The 21708-nt window shown below is 31.6% G+C and overlaps 1 protein-coding gene across 1 annotated transcript; it reads right to left on the bottom strand.

The window, feature by feature from the left end:
• Positions 1–48: 48 nt before the first annotated feature.
• Positions 49–19975, bottom strand: LOC143057493 (uncharacterized). Its single transcript, XM_076230801.1, has 21 exons — positions 19845–19975; positions 19388–19457; positions 18720–18826; positions 12451–12533; positions 11800–11858; positions 10933–11054; positions 9999–10089; positions 9466–9577; positions 8826–9000; positions 8153–8342; positions 7744–7952; positions 7248–7342; positions 6499–6668; positions 5485–5630; positions 4651–4827; positions 2954–3112; positions 2534–2676; positions 2116–2186; positions 1348–1505; positions 736–902; positions 49–330 (listed from the first exon to the last, which is right to left on the bottom strand). Exons 3-21 carry the CDS (start codon positions 18729–18731, stop codon positions 57–59), a joined length of 2613 nt encoding a protein of 870 aa, XP_076086916.1. The 5' UTR covers positions 18732–18826; positions 19388–19457; positions 19845–19975; the 3' UTR covers positions 49–56.
• Between the last annotated feature and the right edge of the window lie 1733 nt (positions 19976–21708).

Raw genomic sequence — 21708 nt, 5'->3', positions numbered from 1 at the left:
ACCTGTACTAAATCAGGAATTTGACATTTGTTATAAATTTGTTTTATGTGTTTGAGCTATTGATTTTGCCATTTGATATGGGACTTTTGTTTTGAATTTTCCTCTGAGTTCAGCATTTTTGTGATTTGTCTTTTGTTGTAATAGTGTAACTTTATAGGAATACTAACAATTGCTCCTGGTTCAACTTCTAAGTCTACTCCTCCTCCTTCACCAGCAGGGTAGAAGCCATCATAGTCACATCCAGATCCCTTCAAGCGTGTGACATTAGGAAAGCTTGGATGTGCTCCAGGACCAAAGATTGAAGCAATTGTAGATGTTGCTTTCTCATACCTTCAATAATTCAAATATTTTTTTAAAGCATAAAATGTGTAAATGGGTAATTAGTCAAGGGTTTTGATTTGCCCTCTTGTCATACGAAAATTTTCGATCTAAGAAAAATAATAGGAAATGCCACTAAACATTGATCAACAGTATGGGTTTTGCTCATTGTTGAAGGCCGTAAGGTAACCTATCTTTGCTAACCTTCATTGTTATTTGGTCTCTGTTGGAGAGTTGTCTCATTGGCAATCATACCACATCTTCTTATTTCTATATTGAATCTATAAAAACTATAACAAAACTAATTAGATTTTTCTTTCAATGAGTTAAGAAAAAATTATGTTTTTTTGCATTCAATAAATTTTATAAAGTAATGAAGAGACATATTGAAAGATAAGATATAAAAATTATTGTTACCCTTCTTTTAAGATGGCATATGCTTCTTTGATAGATTTCACTAAGGAGAAGAACTCCCTGTACTTGTTTAAGAAGGAGTTCGCAAAACCAGTAAGTCCTTGCAAGGCTGATACCAACTCATTTACTGTTGCCTTAACTTCATCCACAACATTCTGTCTTACTTCTCGCTAAAAAAAAGTTAAAAAGATATATATATTAAGTGTAAACTGCAATATACATGTAAAATTCTTAATTATGATAAATACACAGTCTTATAAAATCTTATGTAACTTTCAACTTTAAGACATTTTTTTTCAAAAATGAAGTTATATATATCATGGTCAATTGCTCCATGGATATGGATGAAAACATATAGAAGACATTAAATTTATATAAGTTCTCTCAACTTGACTGAGGTACAACTATATTTTTATCATTTTATCTAAACTTCTAAATTAAATTGTTTCATTTTTGGTTCAATTTATGGTTTCCACTCAAATATTCAATTTAAGGACAATTTGTTGCAGGATTGATTATTGCATGGATTTTATGAGAGTTGTCATATTTGATATGATTCATAATTCCACAATCACATATTAGTTTATAATAATTCTTATTGCAACATTCTCTTACCACAGAAATTTTCCCTTTGGTAAATTTGCTAACAGAGTCTTCCTCAATGTTTTCATTAACCCAAGCTTTACTTTTAGCTGTAAATGAAGTCATGACTGTTTCCGACAGATCCACTATATCATCTATTTCAGTCAAGTCAAGCCAATACAACTTGGAATCTGAAATAAAATTGTTTCTTCATTTGTTAGAAAAACATTTCTAAAATGTAATTGTTTTTGAAATGAAATATCTCCAGAAAGTAATGTTAAAAATGTACTTTCCTCAACATTAGTTTTTTAAAAGCCTGAAAATAGTAACAAAATAATAGTTCCTGCAAGGAAAAATGGAAAATGTATCATTGTAACTAACAATCTATATACTTTTCTTTCTTTCAGAAACATTGCACTTGAATTCAAAAATAAAACAGAGATATAGTATTTTAAATAAAAAATAGAATTATTATTATTATTTTATCCTTGTTTTCAAAATTCCAAGAGGGAACACACTTTTTATAATTGTATAAATAAACCAAATTTTCAAGACGTTTCGGTCATTGGCCTTCTTCAGTTCTTTATTTAGAACTGAAGAAGGCCAATGGCCGAAACAACTTGAAAAATTGGTTTATTTATACAATTATTATTATTTTAGCCACAAATATTTTTTTTAAAAGTTTTCCGACAGTTTTTTTCCCAATAACTTTAATCAAAGAAAATTGGAATAACACATATCCAAATATGATAACATTGCGTCCTTCAAACTGAACTTGTTAAAAACTGCAAGCATACTAACCTTTTAGACTAGAAAGTGCTTCTTGTATCTTATCTTTGGTCTCAATTAAGTTCATCACTGACATATAAATCCTGAAATGTTCAATTCATACAGAATTTCTAATAAAAATGATTTGAATTTAACCATCTCAAAATGCTCCTACTCGTTTGTCATTTCTTGTTTGAGTTACAGGTATATCTAGCTGAGATGACCAATGATAATCTGTTTATCACTAGGTTACCTATGAAGACATTGTTAATTTAATTGACAATGGCATGTGCGCCCTTAGTCTCTAGCAATAATTTTTCATATTATTACTCTACTGTGCTGGAAAGGAAAATTTATAAAATATCGATAAAATGAGATTACAGGACAACATATATCCATTTCTACAAGTGTTACTTTTTGTTATATGTTATATCAAAAATAATGAACTTACTGAACAGCTCCTTTCCCTACTTTTGCTATTGCTCCTGGTGGATCTTTGATTATGATTCTAATTCCATCAATAATTTCTACTAAAGACTTATAAATAATTCTGGCATTCTCTGGAACTACGACAGTCACTACTTCATAAAGTTGCTGCAAGTACAGTAGTGAGTATCACATATATCTATGTAATGTTATAAAAAATGTGACTTAAAACATGTTAACTAAATGTTCTGAAACTGTACATCAGGGTGTCACATGATGAATTCTACAATCATTAATACTCAAAATCTGAATTACTGATGAATTTATAACAATAGTCATATAAAACGCATTTTTCTTCTTGCATCATAAAGTTTTTAAAATTCCATTTTCAACACAACAATTCAAGCATGAATTAAATTCTTAACTTAGTTTCAAAGTTACTTACATTAAAAAATTTAAGAACATCAGATTTTAAATTGCCAAGGAATTTCTGAACTTTGGAGACCAAATGTTCAACAGGCTTCATAAAAGATGGCATTTCACTAGGATCATATTCCCCAATTTTCTTGGTTGCTTTCATTGCTATACTTCTTAGATTAGCAACCTTCAAAATAACAAAAAAGTCAATTTACTTTAATACATGTAACTTCCTGTTTTCAACTTCAGTTGTGATAAATATCTGTTGTATGCTGTCAAACTGACTTAAGTAGTAACCTTATAATTAACAATTGTTGATGCCAACAACGCTGCTTCACCTTCCCCAGGTGGAACAACAAAAACCTGTGCAAAACCAAAAATTTGAATATAACTAAATTCTTGTTTGAAATTTTTATTTTAATTTTAGGGTGTCCAATGCATTTTCCTATATTTACCTTAATTAGAACAAGAGTGCACACACTGAAATGTCTCACCTTCTTTACTTATCATTGATTTTATGTTGATAGTCCTAAATGTAAAGCTTTATTACAACTGTCACATAAACTTAACATTAACCAAGAAAACCAAACATTGATCAATGAACCATGAAAATGATGTCAAGGTCAGATAAACATGATAAACAATGCCAGTCAGACATGTACAGCTAACAATTCTTCCATACAACAAATATAGTTGACCTATAGCTTATAGTTTAAGAAAAACAGACCAAAACACAAAAACTTAACACTGAGCAATGAACTGTGAGAATGAGGTCAAGGTCAAATAAAATCTGCACGACTGACATACAGATCATAAAATATTTACATACACCAAATATAGTTGGCCTATTGCTTAATGTATTAGAAAAATAGACCAAAACTCAAAAACTTAACTTTGACCACTGAACCATGAAAATGAGGTCAAGGTCAGATGACACCTATCAGCTAGACATACACCTTACAATCATTCCATACACCAAATATAAATAAAGTAGACCAATTGCATACAGTATAAACAAAACAGACCAAAACACAAAAACTTAACTATAACCACTGAACCATGAAAATGAGGGCAAGGTCAGATGACAACTGCCAGATGGACATGTACACCTTACAGTCCTTCCATATATCTAATATACTAGACCTATTGCTTACAGTATCTGAGATATGGACTTGACCACCAAAATTTAACCTTGTTCACTGATCCATGAAATGAGGTCGAGGTCAAGTGAAAACTGTCTGACATGCATGAGGACCTTGCAAGGTACGCACATACCAAATATAGTTATCCTTCTACTTATAATAAGAAAGAAATTAACTTTACAAAAAATTTTAACTTTTTTTTCAAGTAGTCACTGAATCATGAAAATGAGGTCAAGGACATTGGACATGTGACTGACGGAAACTTCATAACATGAGGCCTCCATATACAAAGTATGAAGCATCCAGGTCTTCTACCTTCTAAAATATAAAGCTTTTAAGAAGTTAGCTAACGCCGCCGCCGCCGGATCACTATCCCTATGTCGAGCTTTCTGCAACTAGTCGCAGGCTCGACAAAAAATTAAACCCCAAAGGATGCATAAATACTTGAGTGAGGATTAAACTTGACTAAAAGACAGGCCTGACAACAATATTTCTTTAAAAACTTTAAAAATTAGTTGACGGGTGTATCTGTATTAAAATTAAGTTTACTGTCAAATTTTGTTATCTTGATTTTATTACTTACTCTTTTAGGAAGCATCACTAAAGATTCAACAAATGAAAGCACTAGATCATTTAAATTAATTTTTCCTTCTATTAAATCTTTAATCATTTTGATCCCTGTATTGATGCCTCCTAAAATTGATGTTACAGCTTCATCAAATCTTGTTGCTAGTTTGACTATTATCTTGACTTCATCTTCCTTCAAAACAAATGAAGATTTTGTTTAAAAAAAATGAAAATTTAAATTTGTTAAGTAAAATTACAAACTCCAAAATGATTTACAGTGGATCCACATGACCACTGTACGTGTTAAGGTGGTACCCAACACTTTCACTAAAATTCATTTGGCTCGTTTAATTTTCATAAAATTTTGACAAAGTATTTACATTGACCCTTTGACAAAAATATAAAAATTTCAAAAAATTTGAACCAACCATTTTATCAGGAAAATTACACTGGTTATATAGCAGTTTGACAAACACTCATTTTGATCATTGAGAAGCTTATATTCCCTTAACAACACAGGGTAATTAAAACGTTATGCTGATTTTACAGAGTTATCTCCCTGTAGTGTTAGGTACCACCTTAATATAATAATAATTTTTCATTTTTTTTATGTGCTGACATAAAAGACTACAACATTAAAAATTTTACAACATGGGACTCCTTTAGTTGGTCGACATATTTTGCCAGCAAGTGTAGCTTTTTCAGGACAAGAATATACAAGAAATGAAACTTTGAAGTACAAAATTTGGGTTAAATGTGAATTCTGTTGTTCTATGATAAAAGAAAAATGCTGAGTATCATCCAGCAAAATGAACCTTTGATAATGTACTATGGCACACAATGAATTTACCTGTAAAATGTTGATGTTGTAAGATGTTTCTCCTTTAAAACACAATCTTGCCTGCATGATATCAACATTTGTTCCAATAATTCCTAAGTGTAGTCTTGTGTATGCTTCATCATGTACACTGACTTTCAAATGGCCAGACAATGGAGCTTAAATAATAAAAAGATGAGATCTTGGTTTAATTGTGATAGTAGTGACTATATAAATTTAGATCCCTAAAATTCTTTCCATTAGAAATATTTTTGAAATTCAATAACAAAAAACATTCTCAAATAATTTCCATTCTGAACAACTGACTTAAGAAATAGACAACATGGACACACAAATGCACATTATTTTCAAATTTGGTGCCTCTTTTGTGTTGTTTAAATTTCTAATTAAAGATGAAACCCCATTATATATGTTTCTTCTCACCGTAAAGAATTTATGAGATTTCTAGGTTGAAAGGAAAATAGAAAATCGGCAACTTAGATGAAAGAGCATCAAGAAAAACTATTGGTGATTTTTTTTAAACCAACACATTTATGTGAGCCATGAATTGATTTTCTTCCAAGAAATAGCAACATATAAATAGAATAACAACCGTTTATGTCCTTCAATGTATACATTTACACTAGCTCACAAAGCATCAATAATATGTGCCCAATATGACACCATGCCAGCTAGTACTATCACATTTTTATGTTAAGTAAACTGCTCAATATGGCTAAAACCCTAGCTTAGAATATATTTCTGCAAGTTAACATCAAAATTAAATGAACTTATGCGCTAAGTTTCAAGTTGATGGAACCACAACTTCATGGTAAGCTACCCTGACCAAAAACTTTCACTAGATTTGGGACATGCTTATGGATGAATAAATAGATGAACTGACTTGGAGACTGAAGCAGATAAACATTTAAGGTGGGACCATAGCAACATACTCTGGTAAGCATCTTTTACTGGGAGACAAAAAATACAAGATTGACTGAAAATAAAGCAATCCTATTTCTCCTGTAAATGTCAATATTTATGTACCTATTTTCAAAGATAAATAATTTGACATAATGAATCCAAATGATCCTCCAATATCAGTAGATCCTAACACTCTCCTCCAATCTACTGATGGTGCTTCAAGTCTAAACTGTAATCCATCAAAGAAACTTCTTTTTTCTCTATTGTGCTTGTTGTATGATTCTGCTGATTTTCTGTAAAACGGAACAAAAGTATTATTGATCTGTAATTCAGGTTAAATTGTGTTGTATATACAATTGCTATTGTAATCTCAAGGTTGAAAAGGTGCCCCCCCCCCCCTTTTTTTTATTTTTTTTGCTTGAGGATGTTAGAATTGTGTAGGCCTAATTTAAACTGTCTGTAACAAATGTGGCTGGCTGTAATGGTGATCCGAACTGTAACTCTTTATATTTTACAAGTACTATTAATCTTCATTCTGCTCAGCTCAGACCAGGAACTTGATGATCAAGATATGGTTCAAAAGTTCAAATTTAGTAGGATAATAGTTGTATGAAACACTTGACCAATAATTTTCAAGATGACATTGTTACTTGTAATTTGTACTCTTGGTGTACATAAAAAAACTTATTTGTTTACAATCATCAACAGCTTTTTAAAGTTACAACAATGACATATCAAATGTATGGTAATATTAGTACATAGCCCAGATAACATTAGTGGGTTATATAAACATTCAACATCCTTTTAAAGTTGCTCAAAGCCAAAAATATATCTAGATGATCTGTCATAGGCAGGATTAGTGATTACAATACCTATATCTAGGGTGAACTTGATATACCAAGAAAGCTTCATGTCGGACTTCTTCACTGTCATCTGTATTATATACCTTCAATATTTCTGTGGATGCCTAAAATTATTTTTAAAAGTAGAAGCAAATCATATTTCTGACTTGACTAAATTAGCAAAACATGTGAGATTCTTTGATATTTTGCATGATTTTTTTAATTATCAATGTCTTTTGATTTTTTTGTGAACTAAGTCTTTAATATTCATGAAGAAAAAAATTCATGACAACAGAACTTACAGAAAGGAAACCAAATAAATTAAAAAAAAATAATAAAAAAATGCAGCTCAACTATAAACTCAAATTCAGGTATGACCAAATATACATTTTCCCCTCCAAAAACAAGTAGTCATTTGATTATTATAACAGAACAATTTGAGTGAAAAAAAATCAGATATTTTTGGCATAGACCTTATTTTTATTTCCTACAAGTCTACACTTGAGAAGATCGATTCTTAACTTACCACTTCAGTGTCATATTTCCTAAGGGCATGTACACCTGCTCGTTTGATCCATGGTGAGTTTGTAGCATTGATATGAGAAACAATATACTCATAGGAATGGTCAATAGCAGCATTTCCAAGGGTTTCTAACAGAATCACATGCCGCTTATCATATTCTTCTTGTTCGACCTCGGTCTGAATGGATCTTTTTTTTCTGTACAACCAGGGATCTGAAATAGAAATTTGTGCCCTGCATGCACCGTTAAAAAATAAATGTGGGACTCTGTAAATTTCAATACAAAGTGATCTTTTTCTTTGAAAAAATGAACATTTTGTTTTATAAAGCAATAAAATTATTTTTAGATAGATTAGCGTTTCACAGTATTCAATAAAACTGAAAATATAAAATTTATGTAGTCCAAATTTTTACCATGTAGTCCTAGTAATTCATTGATTTTTGAAGTAATGTTCTTTGGTCTTTCTTTTTCACCGCAGTCATGTAATTTCCTCGCAACAACTCCTAAGCCCAACATAACACTGTCATAAAAACTTCCCACATACAGTGATGGTGGATACTTTTCAGGGTGAAAACAAATATCTTCCATACTTTTTAAAATTATCTGCAACAGTCAGTACAAAATTGATTTTAAATACATCTGAAATATACTTTTTTCAAATTCATAACAAAATAAACATAAATTTGACTATAAGGTTAGGTATAGGTTTTTCTTATAGACAATGATCATACTCCTTCTTTTTTTAATGACATTTCACAAAGTAAATATTATGGTATAAAAAAAAAGAAGAAAAAAAGGAAGATGTGGTATGATTGTCAATGGGACAACTCTCCATAAGAGACCAAAAGGTCACTGTAGGGCCTTCAACCTTGAGCAATAAGCAAAGCCCATACCGCATATTATGGTGCATTTTTTTTTTGTAATCATAATATAAGTTAGTGTTTTTACAATTCTTAGACTTCCTTGGCTTCAAGCTTCCTGATGAAGGTAATATAATCACGACAAGCGCTTTAATAGGACGCCTGAAATTTATAAAGGTCTGTTTATATTTTTTATTTACAACTTCACTGTAATAACATAACTTACTGGATGTGGTGGGTCATGAGAGCTCACAATATGTGTCATGTACTGTACAATCAAATCAGGATCTAGTTTGGTTCTAAGGAAAATCATTTTACCAACGATCTCTTGGCTCTTCTGACTTGTCAATGATCCAAATGTATCTAACATGATAACAGTAGACTGTCTATTTGCCTTCAGCCTAAAATTAATTTAATAGTAATATTAGTTAATTTAGTATCTGATGATGAAATTTAATAAGTATCAAATAATATTGCATACAATAAGGAGATTAAAAATATTATTGATGGTATAACTATTTCAAATGTTACAGTGTTCCTAAGCTAATATCTCATCTAAGAGTATGTGAATGATAATCTGTTTATGCCTTTTTTTCAATGATTATGTAGGCTCAATCATAATATCATAAACTCTCTTTTTTCTTTAGACCAAAAAATGTCAAAGGAAAACTTGACACAAGAGTAATTATTACTTCGTTTTAAATCACTGCTATAAACAACAATTTTTAAAATGAATCAATTTTTCTCTTATAATATTTACACCAATCGAGTCTTTCATTAATACATCTGAAATTTGATGTAATAAAAATGATTTAATAAGAAGATTTCAGATGTAAATGAACAGTTGCATACACAAGTTAACATACCTCATATTCAACTTTATAAAGTAATGTTCAGCAATATCTGTAAGTGCTTTATCTGGTAGCATTTCAAGTGTGTTCACGATCGCCAGAAAACATTCATTCAATCTTGGAGACCCTATAATTCAAAAATTAATGTTTTAATTTAATGTTTAAAATATATTCTTTTCAAACTTTGTTGACCCCATCTTTCAGCACTATTTTTCTATTTCATGTTAATCAGTTTTGATTAGTGGAATAGGCCGGAGTGCCTGGAGAGAACAAGACCTTTGGTAGGAAAGTTTGGAGTTGAGCTCACCAACCACCTGCAGGATTTCAACTCATAACAAGCTGAGTGTTATCAAAACTGTGATACAGTGTGTTCTGCTATTTGGTCCAGTTGTTGTCTCTTTCGACACATTTCCCATTTCAATTCTCAATCTTATTTAGGAGTTTGACTTATTAGCCCACTCGGCCACTGAGTTCCTTCAAACTTAAGGTTTACTTCACCATAGTCAGTGTTTTTCAGATATCAATGTCTTTAATTAAAAATTTCATACCTTCAGCTGGTTCATCTTTAATACACATGATGTTGCTTTCAATTTCTTCCATCTTTTCAGTTACATCTACTTTGTGTTTCTTTCTTTCGTACTTCAATATAACATTATATGAGATATGCATAATGATAACATTATATTAGATATGAAGGTAAAAGAAGTTTCTATCTTTTAATATATAATTGAAAAAGTATGTTATGAAATATATATCATCAGAACAAAATATATATTACATTATGCACAAAGCTTAGAAACAGGTTGAAATGAAAAATAAAAAAATAGAAGATGTGGTATGAGTGACAGTGAGACAACTCTTTACATTGACCAAATGACTCAGAAATTAACAACTATAGGTCACCATACATCCTTTAACAATGAGCAAAGCCCTTGCCAAATAAGCAGCTATAACAGGCCCTGTAATGTGACAAATGTAAAAAAATAACTCCGTCTGTAATTGCAACACTGGAAGTTTATTAATATGTACAAGATATTCAAACCTATTGATTCCTATACTTCCAAATATAAATAATAGACATCCCCAAAAAAATCTCTGTTGTTCTTATATATTAAAATTTTGCAATGCTATTTTATAGAAAACTATGTCAAATTACAGTTATATTGCAAGGGAACTAGTATTACAGACAATACATACTGTCAGACTGTTCCTAAGTATAGTTCCAAATTCATATGGATTTAGTTTGGTATTGATTTTCATAGATTTCATGGGTATACATGGACCCATTAAAAAAAATTATATATGTAACTTTCCTAAATATTTAAATAAAGTACATGCATTCTCACAAATACGATTTTTCCTCTGTCCATATAAACTTTTATACCAAAATAAGTGATTTTATAAAATATCTTTTGGATTCTATATGATAATTATTTTGGACAAAACACAAAAAAAGACATGGGCTTACATGTACAAATATACCTTGCTCACATGTATACTGCCACTCAGTATACTTTGTGAAGGTTTCTTTAATACGTTCTTTACAGGCTGTTTTGTCAAGAAAATCAATTCACCTTTACTCAAAACAGTCATTTCTGGATAATCTAAAAAGATACAGCAGTAAATTAAAAGATTGCAAAAATTTACGAAAAATTGTAAAAAATCTACTGTAAAGGGCAATAACTCCTTAAGGGGTCAATTGACAATTTTGGTAATGTTGAATTATTTGCAGATCTTACTTATTGCTGTACATTATTTGTTCTGTATTTGCCCTGTTATATATTCTCCATCAGCTGTATTGGCTCTCAACTCTTCTGAGTCTCTGGTCCAAAACAGCAAACCTCAAATCTATAACATGGCCAATTGTATACAGAAACAGCAAGTTAATAACACTATAATATAAGACTCACTGAAGCCAAATATCAGATCATTTGCAGTTTAAAAAGGCAACCCTAAGACATCATCTAATCCCAAACTTTATTCTGACTTTGGGCCAACAACCCTTTCTGATAACTTCTAAATGCTGAATGCTTGCAAGAAACTTAATCAATTTGAAGGTCTTTGATCTCATTTGGTCAGATTAAACCCATGAACAATACAGTTGTAACAGTGACACTGAGATTTTCTGGCAATGCATTCTGTACTTTTAGAATAAATTGACCTAGTATATAGGTAATATAAATTAGTAGTATGAGGAAAATATATATACACTGTCAAAATTCTTACACTAGAATGAAATGTTCACTTCCAAAATTTTACTACAAGATCATCAAAATGTATATTATAATGATTTCAAAAATGTCCAAAACATTCTACACTATAGAGCACTTAAATGTTATCAATACTAACCCATTTCAGAAAACTGGTTGACAGCTTTTATTTTTCTCATATTCTGGTGGGGATCAAATCTGAAGAAAGGAATGTTAAAATATATTTAATAGCCTGAAGTTCTTTGAATTTCTATGATTTAATTCAAGATCCAAATGTTAAAAGTAAAATAACAAAAACAAGAATGTGTCCATAGTACACTGATGCCCCACTCACACTATCAGTTTCTATGTTCAGTGGGCCGTGAAATTGTCACAAATCTAATCTGGCATTAAAAATTTAAAAAGATCATATTATAGGAAACATGTGTACTAAGTTTCAAATTGAGAACTTAAAAAAATCTACCTTGACCAAAAACTATAACCTAAGTGGGTCTCATTGGGGTCTAAGCGTGACACGTGAAAGTCAAATTATTGTGTTGTGAAAACGGGAAATGAGGTCTGGCGGGACCCGGGAAATGAAGAAAAAAATGAGAATTGCTTATGTACATAGTGTAAGCGGGATACAGGAATCTGACAAAACAGTAAGCAGGATACGGGATTGGAACCCCCCAGTGAGACCCCCACCTGATGGGGGACAGACGTATGGACGGACAAGCAAACAAGACGCAAAGACCAAAAACATAATGCCCCTAGGGAGGGCACAAAAAATTTGCAATGTTCAATAACCTACCCATGCATGCCAGTCATGGCTGTAAAACTATCTTCTATCAAAACCTTATGCATGATACCAAGTTCTTTATGATAGAATAAAGTCTGAAAAAGAAAAAATAATATATGTGCACATGCATTTTAATGGCTGAGAACAATTGTAACTAACATACATCATGTTTCCAAGAGGTCTGTGCATGGCTTAAAATATTTGATAATTTTCAATCTTGTTGGATTTTTTTGTACCTTCTTCTGTAATTTTACAGGTGCTAATTGCTTCCCAAATCTGAATTCAAGTAAATGTAACAGCTTACAAGGGGGGAAATAAAGCCTGTTTATTTACTCCTAACAATCTCCTTCTTTATATACAGAAAAATATCAACTGGTTGATGATTACTTTCTGGTGCATGCCTCGTTTAACAATATTGTTAATGATTAAAAATATATTTTTAATTTCATAATAATTTTTCAATTTTTATGAAATTAAAAATATATGTAATAACTATTAGAAGACACACCATTTTTGCTTTAATGTGGAGGTCTACATGTAGGTCAACACGAAAGTAGACGTCAGACATGAGTGACAGTCAGTTTACTTTTTGTGTCTACTGAAATTTCGAAGTGAACACGGTCACTGTTTAACATAAGTTTACATGAAGTGCACGCCTCGTTTAAGGTTCATCATAACTAATGGACAAATATGGCCGTATTTTCACATCAAGAACTACTCTGTGTACAGACTTACCTGTGCTGTTTGGAAAGTTTTAATACCTAGCATCCACTAGATATATAAAAGTTAAATGCATTTTGTGTTTAAGAAAATCTTTCTTGGTTTTTGATGGGCATTTTTTTTTCCTTTCTGCAGAAGGTGTTAAAATAAACAAACACCTGAATTACTTTGATACTGTCCACTCACTGACTCAGATAAACTTTTTAACTCACCTATAGTTGTGAAGATACCTCTTGTCCATGTCAATTAATTGGACAATCAAAACAATACAAACCAGTTTTTTACCTGAGGGAGCATCTCATACAGGCGGAAACCCAGTTGAAATAGAACAAAAGAATCGAAGCTCTTTGTTAGAGAAGGCGATAAATGCTAACTGTAATGTTTACTATAGTAGCCAACATTTTAAAAGTTAATAGAAACAAATAAAACGACAATTTTCTTCTCAATTACGAAGTGTTTTATTTTAAAAACACCTTTTGCATAAGTTTTCAATATATCTGAGGATCGTAATGGTGCTATGTGGATAAATTTATAGGTTTTCAAGAGCAAAATTGGCAGCGCGTCATCCATACAATGGCTTCCATTTCTACAATTGTGAAAATGAACTGGCGTAATGGGGAGATAATTTTGCAGAAGTAGAATCCTGACTGTCATAGTTGTACCACAACTTAGTTAATTTTCACACCTTTTGCATGTAGGAAAAAAAAATGTCCATCAAAATCCAGAATAGATTTTATCTTTCTTAAACACAATTCATACCTGCCAACTGTCACTATTTGCGGGGGATTTCCCCCATGGAGGCTCCCAAATTGAAATTTTTAAAGAGCAATTATGTCCACAATATTAACAAAACAATTAATTTTACAATGAATTGAGGCTTATAAAAGTATGAAGAAGCCAAAAAACAACATTACACTGTATTTGAAGGCCCCCTTGAAGGTTTTTTAGGAGTATGGCAGCCATCTTGCACGCAAAACCCCCATGGGCATTTTGAAATTTTGGCAGGTATGCACAATATGCATTTAACTTTATTATATGGGGACAAAGTCCCCAATTATGGTAGAAAAATCAATAAAAAAAATAATACGGGAAAATTTCCCGAATTTTTTATTCTACTAATGAACTCATAATTGTTAACTTTTTTTTTCAGATCTACTTCCGTTTCCGGTCTTGTTTGCATGAGACTTTGAATAAAATGTATATTTTTCAACATATCAACAAATGTAGGAAGGAATTCAACACCCAATCATTTTAATAATTGTTTGATATGAAAAAAACTTTACCTGGATAACAGCGTTTCTTTGTTTACATTGAATATGACGTCGTAACTAATATAACTTCACAACTAAATCCCTAACAACAGAACCAATATCGGAAACGTTACGGTATTTCCGTTTTTTTATCAACATGTTTGAATTTTTTAAAAAATAATACAGACTTCGTCCCCATTCACAGGTAATGCCTGCCTCATATTATCGAGTGGATGCCAGGCATTAAAACTAATTATTTAATAAATTCAAGCAAATTATTAGACTCTAACACTGTAAATTCAGCATTTACATGTATGCCATCACATATATTTGGACAGATATTTTAATAAATGTATACATTTTTTGTGTTCTAAGATCATATGCATTTGTTTGTCTTTATTTTCTTATTAGTCTTGTACAACAAAAGATTTCAATATTATTCATTTATAATTATAAAAAGTTGCTTCATAGGGGAACCTGGTTATAACAAAATTAACTAGTTTGTCTACATGAATGTTAAGGGTTGAAGCAGTTGATTCAGAACCATGGACAATACAATTAGTAGCAAATACATGTATATCTACATGTACTGGTACAAATACTAAGTACTAGACCAGCACTCTGACAGTAAGAGAGCTGTACAGGTGCTATCTGAAATAGCTTGTAATCTAGTAGGCGTTAGAGAAAGTCCACAGAGACTGAATACCTAAATACCAATATAGGAAGGGGGAGGGGTAGCAGAAATCACATCTGAAGAAGAAATAGACAATACCAATGCTGATGATACAGAAGCTATAACAGCATTAATGTCAATATAAAATTCACTAGAATATACTATATGAATCTTGGAAAGATAGAGCTGAAAGAAAACATAGAAGAAAGTACATAGTTTGTTAAAATGCTGAGACAGAATGGTTAAGAAAAAAACATCGGAAGATTTAAAACTTTCTTTGATGACAATCACAGTGTACCATCTATGGCATCATCAGTTAAACACAATCATTCCTAATAAAATTGTCATGTCATATGTTAATTTCATTATGCATATATGTGACACTTTTAATAAAATTAATTACCTATATTGTTTATTTAAAAAAAGAACAATACTGGTACAATACTGGAATACAATACTGGTACAAAATTTTTATACCAGTATTGCGATCACCAACTACAGGAGATCCAATATTTGTCCGTTTGTTATGATGAACCTTAAAACAACTTAATTTTTCTGCCTGTCAACCCAAATTTTTTTCCATAAATTATATTAATACTTCGAAAAATGTTAATTATCTCTTTCTCACTCTCCAAAGATTCTGTGTTCGGATATAATGGTACTGCCTGAAAGTGATATTATTTTAAGGATCTGACCAATACCATCTTTTCTCATCATCAAAACAAAGCAAAAGAAATGATTTTCACAGAATTCTACCCTCAGTTTTTACCTTTTAATGTTCACTTGTTACCCACGGACTATATCTGCTGCAACAAATATGTATGGGTAGTCCGTGCTGGGTTTTGCAGTTTTGGCGTGATATTCCTTTTGACAACAGTAGTCAGCATCATTGTTCTATCTTTTTATTTTTGTCTCATTTTTATATATGGCTACATTTCTTTCAAAAATCCTAGATCAGCTACAGCAATGTACAGTGTACACGTACGTAGATCTGTCTTAACATTCCCGTTACCGCTGACAGGTATCTTTATTCTAATCTTCATGTCACAGGCACTTGTTTCTGTCAATATGGGGTTTTCTATACATACCCGTACAAAAAACAAGTGCCTGTGCTTCATGTTCATCGTTTGATACTTCTTGCAGACGACGTGTTGATTGCAGCATGCAAACAATTTTTTTTGACGTAATCACGTGACTGATGTGTAAAATGCGATCGGATCCGGTGAAACGGACAAGTGCGTTTGCTGGAACATTTTTTTATCGAAAACAAACTTTGAATCCACAGGCACTTGTTTTCTATCTATGGCAAGATCTACTATCCCTATATATTACGAATAATATATAGGTATCCCTATATATTACGAATAATATATATAGGGATAGTAGATCTTAAATTACGAATAATATATTATAGGGATAGAAAACAAGTGCCTGTGTTGGAATCGCATTTTATGACCACTTTAATAAAACGGCATATATTATTATTATTTATATTTCACACGGTAAAAAAGACTTATGCAACGTCTGATTTTTTGGTTTCTTAAACCGTATAATGATGTATAATATATTTTTAATATAGCTGTGTGGGATTTTCTTCTCCAGTCTGTTTTTCAGTCTAACTGCCCACTGAGCTTGTTATTTGGCATGTGTGCCAAGCAGCACTATTCGAGTAGATTTTCATGAGCTTATGTGTATATATGAAAGTGAAATAGTGAAATAATAATTTGTGGTAGCAACCAGTTTGGTTTAACTTTGTCAAAATAAGTCAAGAAACATTGCAAGTGAATAATCCGACCTTATTAAATCCGTATTCATGCCACCCACAATTTAACTACCGTAAGCTTGAGTTGGACTACGAATGTATTCATCTATTAAAAGGAAAAGCATTTCAACATTTGAAAGTGAAACAATTATCGATGAACCATTTGGTTGACCGACTTTGAGTCATTCCATCCACAAAAACTGTGACATTCTTTAAAGATAAAACGATGATAAGGATACTTTTTCAACAATAATATGAAATCAAACAGACTTGGAGAATCTAATTGCAGGTGGTCGCTATCTATTTATATTTATTTTTATGTTTATATCGGGTTAAATAACCGACGGCAGTCTTCTGATGTCATATTGATTGCCTATAATTAGATAGCGTATAGACAAAAATCAGCGCGACTAAATGCTATTACATGTTATCGAGTCCATGTATTGTTAGTTGTTTATTGAGACTTTTTGCATTTGGATATTCGTTTTAGTATAATAAACCAAATATGAGAATTTGAGTCAAACCAGTGAACATGAATCTGACAGATAATGCCCCTTTAATTAACTAAATAAATATATGTTTATAATGTCGCTCAAATCTGTAACTCAGTCTTTTTAATAAACATTTTTTAATACACTTTTTTCGTAGATCCGTTCATGCCTCAGAAAAAAAAAACCTCCTTTTTACTAGTTTATGTGTTATCCCTCCGTGTTATCCTGTGCTTGGTTATTGTCTCATTTGGAGTAAACCCCATATATGCTTATAGATTAAGAACATTATATTACAAATGTACGTACATTGTATTTTACACGAGACTACTATAACTATGTGTTGTAGTAGTCTCAGATTTAACTACTCTGCGATAAAATAATAAAGTTTTAACGTGTTAAAAACTTTCAGTCGAATATGAAAAAAATACTTATGTTATGAATAAATACACATTTTTCAAATCAGACAAGATTTTCAAGAGAAAGCATGTATCTAACACAACTTCGCCGGGCTACATGTTTCAATCAAAAGTGACATTGCATGACAAGGTGTGTAATTTATCTAAAACAAAATATCTGAACTCACAAACCTTGATTCCAACAAAAAATGTAGCAAAATCCCGAAAGAAAAGAAAATTGCTGATGAAAATAAACATGAAATCCAAGATCAAATACATTTTGGGGGAAAATTAATCTTGACAGTCAAAATCATTTGTTTATATGTTGTAAGGAACAAAAAAATAATCTAAGATAAACATTGTTATTCTGGGGGGAAAAATAAAAAAAAGATGAAAATGATGATTCTTTGGTCAGGGATGTGATAAGAGAGACGAGAGTCTCTGAGAAGAATCTATGTGTATATGCATACATATGTATTTCTCATAGCTCTATGTTAAATCTTGGTGCAAGTGCTGACCAGTGGTCGTCTTGAATTTGGTTATTGGCAACAAAAACTGAAAATTTGTAATAGACTATCACTGAATCCTTCATACCATTATCTAAATCAAAATGCATGCAATTAAGAAGATCTCTTGCAATTTCAGACAATTAATATACATGCACTTATCATACTTTGGTCTCTGATGGCTAGTTGTCTAGTTAGCAAACATACCACATCTTCTTATTTTTATTTTGTGATGGAGTGTATACACGTCCCTTCGAATATCCAGATTCATGGGTTGGCCCCCCCTTCCTGGATCCGCTTAAGGCTGGGAGAGTACAGTGGAGTCCATGTGCACTGCCACTGGCTATCGGAATTAAGGTTCATGTGGACCCTATGGCTAAAATGGCCGTATTTTCACCTCAAAATTCTGTTGGTAAGACATATTTATCTTACAGTACTTAGCTTTACAAAGGATGTAAATGAAGAACACATGCAACTCTGATACCTTTTTGAACATTTCTTTGGAATGTTTTATGATGTTACTGTTTCTTATTTTCTTGAATTCAGTTCCTGTGTCTGTTTCTTTGACTGTGTATATAGCGGCGTGTGGTCCTGAAAAACAATCACCGGGTGAAATTCTACATGTTTTTTTATCATTGTTTACTTTATTTTAGTATCCATACTTTCTAACTGAAGCCCTTTCACTTTTATTGTTTGTTATCGTCGAATATACGCTTTTAAATTAGTCCATTTGAATAAAGTGTTATATGGGTGATTCTTTTAACGCAACATTCCAAATAGGTGTGCAATAATTACTTTTGGTTAGAGAATGACCGAATGGAAAAGTTATATGAATATGATTGACTTCCATATTTCTTTTTTCAGGATCCCATAATTTCGATTTAATGTGATTTTTTTCTTAAATGTGCTCAAAGATTTAAAGTCGGGTTATTTTGTACAAAATTGAAAACATTTCGAATGTGCACAATAGTTGTAAAAGTTGTTTTGAATTTCCATTTTAGCGGTAAATATTTCACAGTGCCGTTAAAACTGTTTATTGAGTTACCGGAGTAGTAAATATGTTCAGCTATGTATTTCAGAACTCGGTATGTATTTTCAATAATTTTCGAAAATTGCACAAATGCAAAAAAAAAAGAAAAGAAGCAAACTCACCCTCATTCCCTATTTCTTGTGTGTGATATTGCCATTGTCCGTTTCCTTCATGCACAAATCCAGGATGTGCCTGAAATCAAGTTGCATTGATATATGTAACGCAGTGGTTTCTAATTTGAACATATTACAATTGCAGCTTCTATATTTGTACACTCTCACATAATTCAGTGCATATACTTTCGTTTTTCATTAATTTTTCTTCTTTCTTTTCTTTCAAATTTAGTTTTTGTTAAATTGAAAATTTTTATCAGGTAGTAAAATGAATAAGAGTAAATGTGTTTGAGTGTAAAATATAAGGATTTAAGAAGATTTAATACTTTTTCCACATTAAAAGTTAATCATGATCTTGACACAAGAACGTGTCAACTTAAATCAAAATTTGAATTTATTTACAGTTTACTCTTTAAATATTGGTGATGTTGTACACTTTTTAGAAACATATATATTTATAACATACCTCTTCTTTATCATGTAGTTTGGAAGATAACAATCCGGCAAGACCCTTCTTAGTTGCTAAAACTTCCTCATCTTCCGGAGGATGAAATACTTCAAGAATTTCACCATTTGGTTTGATTTTGAATGAAAACCTTGAGCAACAAAAATAAACAACTGCAATGCCTTTTTATCTCAAAAGCCAAGATTTATCTTCAGTATAGAAATCAAATAAAATTTTTGATAATCTCATTATGAAAAAAAACCATAATCTCATTACGAAATAAATCACACACCTATTTAAATGGGCATTTAAAAATTAAAATGCTAATATATATATATATGTTCAAACTCTTTTAGGTAAATTTTTAGTAACCTCAAACAGAAGAAGTATGTCATTTGGACCTGCTTTGAGACGATAGCTGCACTTAAAATTCTGCTGGATAACATTTTTGCTCGCTATTTAGATTCCGTTTATCGTCAAGTTATCGGAATTTCTTTGGGTACTTACTGTGCACTACTTATTGTGGACCTGTTTCTGTATTGTTATGAGTAACAATTTGTGACTAAAATAAGCAAAGACCCATCAAAACAACTGGTCTGATACAAAAAATGAATAAAACATTTCAATCCTGGTATCTATGGTGAGTTTATTCAGATATTTGCATGATATATTATAGCTATTAATAATGACGACTTCAGTATGTTCACTAAATATATTTATCCTGCTGAACTGACTTGAAATATAGCTAATACTAGCAACGAACACTGTCTTTTCCCCGGCGTTTTATGTCTATATCTTTAACGGTAAGCTTAATACCAAAATTTACGATAAAACAGATAATTTTTCATTTCCTCTGTTCCATCTAAAAATGGGCAATCAACCAGACTAACAGTGGTATGGTGTTTATATATCTCAACTTGTTCGATTCTCTCGTGGATATAACAACGCGTTTGATTTGAACGAGAGAAATCTCTGTATTACTGAAAAATTATTACACCAGGGTTTTCGATATCTCAAACTAGTCAAAGCATTTACTACATTTTATCATTGATACAAGGATATTATTCGTAAATATAAATCAACTTGCAGACATCTAGTACGTTCAGGTTTTCAAATCCAATCTTTATGGTAATATTCTATACAAATTATAAACATTTCGACATTCACCTCAAAAGCCAGCCAAACCTTAAAACAGACTTAATCAGAAGGGATAGAGTTAAGATACTGTTGTCTGTCATTTAAGATGGCATATTTTATAATTAATATTGATTCTCTCATATGGTCTTTGCATCGTGTTGAAGGTCGTATTGTGCCTTTGAGATGAAAAACAGCAATACTAGCGCTGTTCCTTTGCTTTTATGTGATTTTTTTGCCATGCATGAACTGATTTTGTGTCATGGATGATACCCCATATCCTTTGTTTTTCTGTTATAATCTTTCAATCAATTTAATTCATTTCTGGAGCTGGCCATCTTCTCTACCCAAGAGTTACAATCCACTACCGTGCGAATTGTTTAAGTTTGTTTATTCTACCGTGATTGGTTGGTTAGATGTATATGGGAGGGTTGTCCATGTTTAACCCCGCCGCAGTTTTGCGCTTGTCCCAAATCAGAAGCCTCGTGCCTTTGTTTGTCTGGTATGTTTTTAGATATTAGTTCATTTATATGTTTTGGCTGAGTTAAGTGTGACGTCCATTTTCACTGAACTAGTACATATTTTTGTTAAGGGGCCAGCTGAAGCACGCCTCCGGGTGTGGGATTTTCTCGCTGTATTAAAGACCCATAGTTGGCCATTGGCTGTTTTCTGCTCTTTGGTCGGATTGTTGTCTCTTTGACACATTCTCTCAATTTTAAGATGGAACAGAGTTTTGCTTTTGCGCCAAAAA

Source organism: Mytilus galloprovincialis, chromosome 13 (assembly GCF_965363235.1).
Source record: "Mytilus galloprovincialis chromosome 13, xbMytGall1.hap1.1, whole genome shotgun sequence".
NCBI classification, from domain to species: Eukaryota; Metazoa; Mollusca; class Bivalvia; order Mytilida; family Mytilidae; genus Mytilus; species Mytilus galloprovincialis.
The sequence above is the reverse complement of the archived record's forward strand: the minus strand, read 5'-3'. Positions and strand labels throughout refer to the sequence as shown.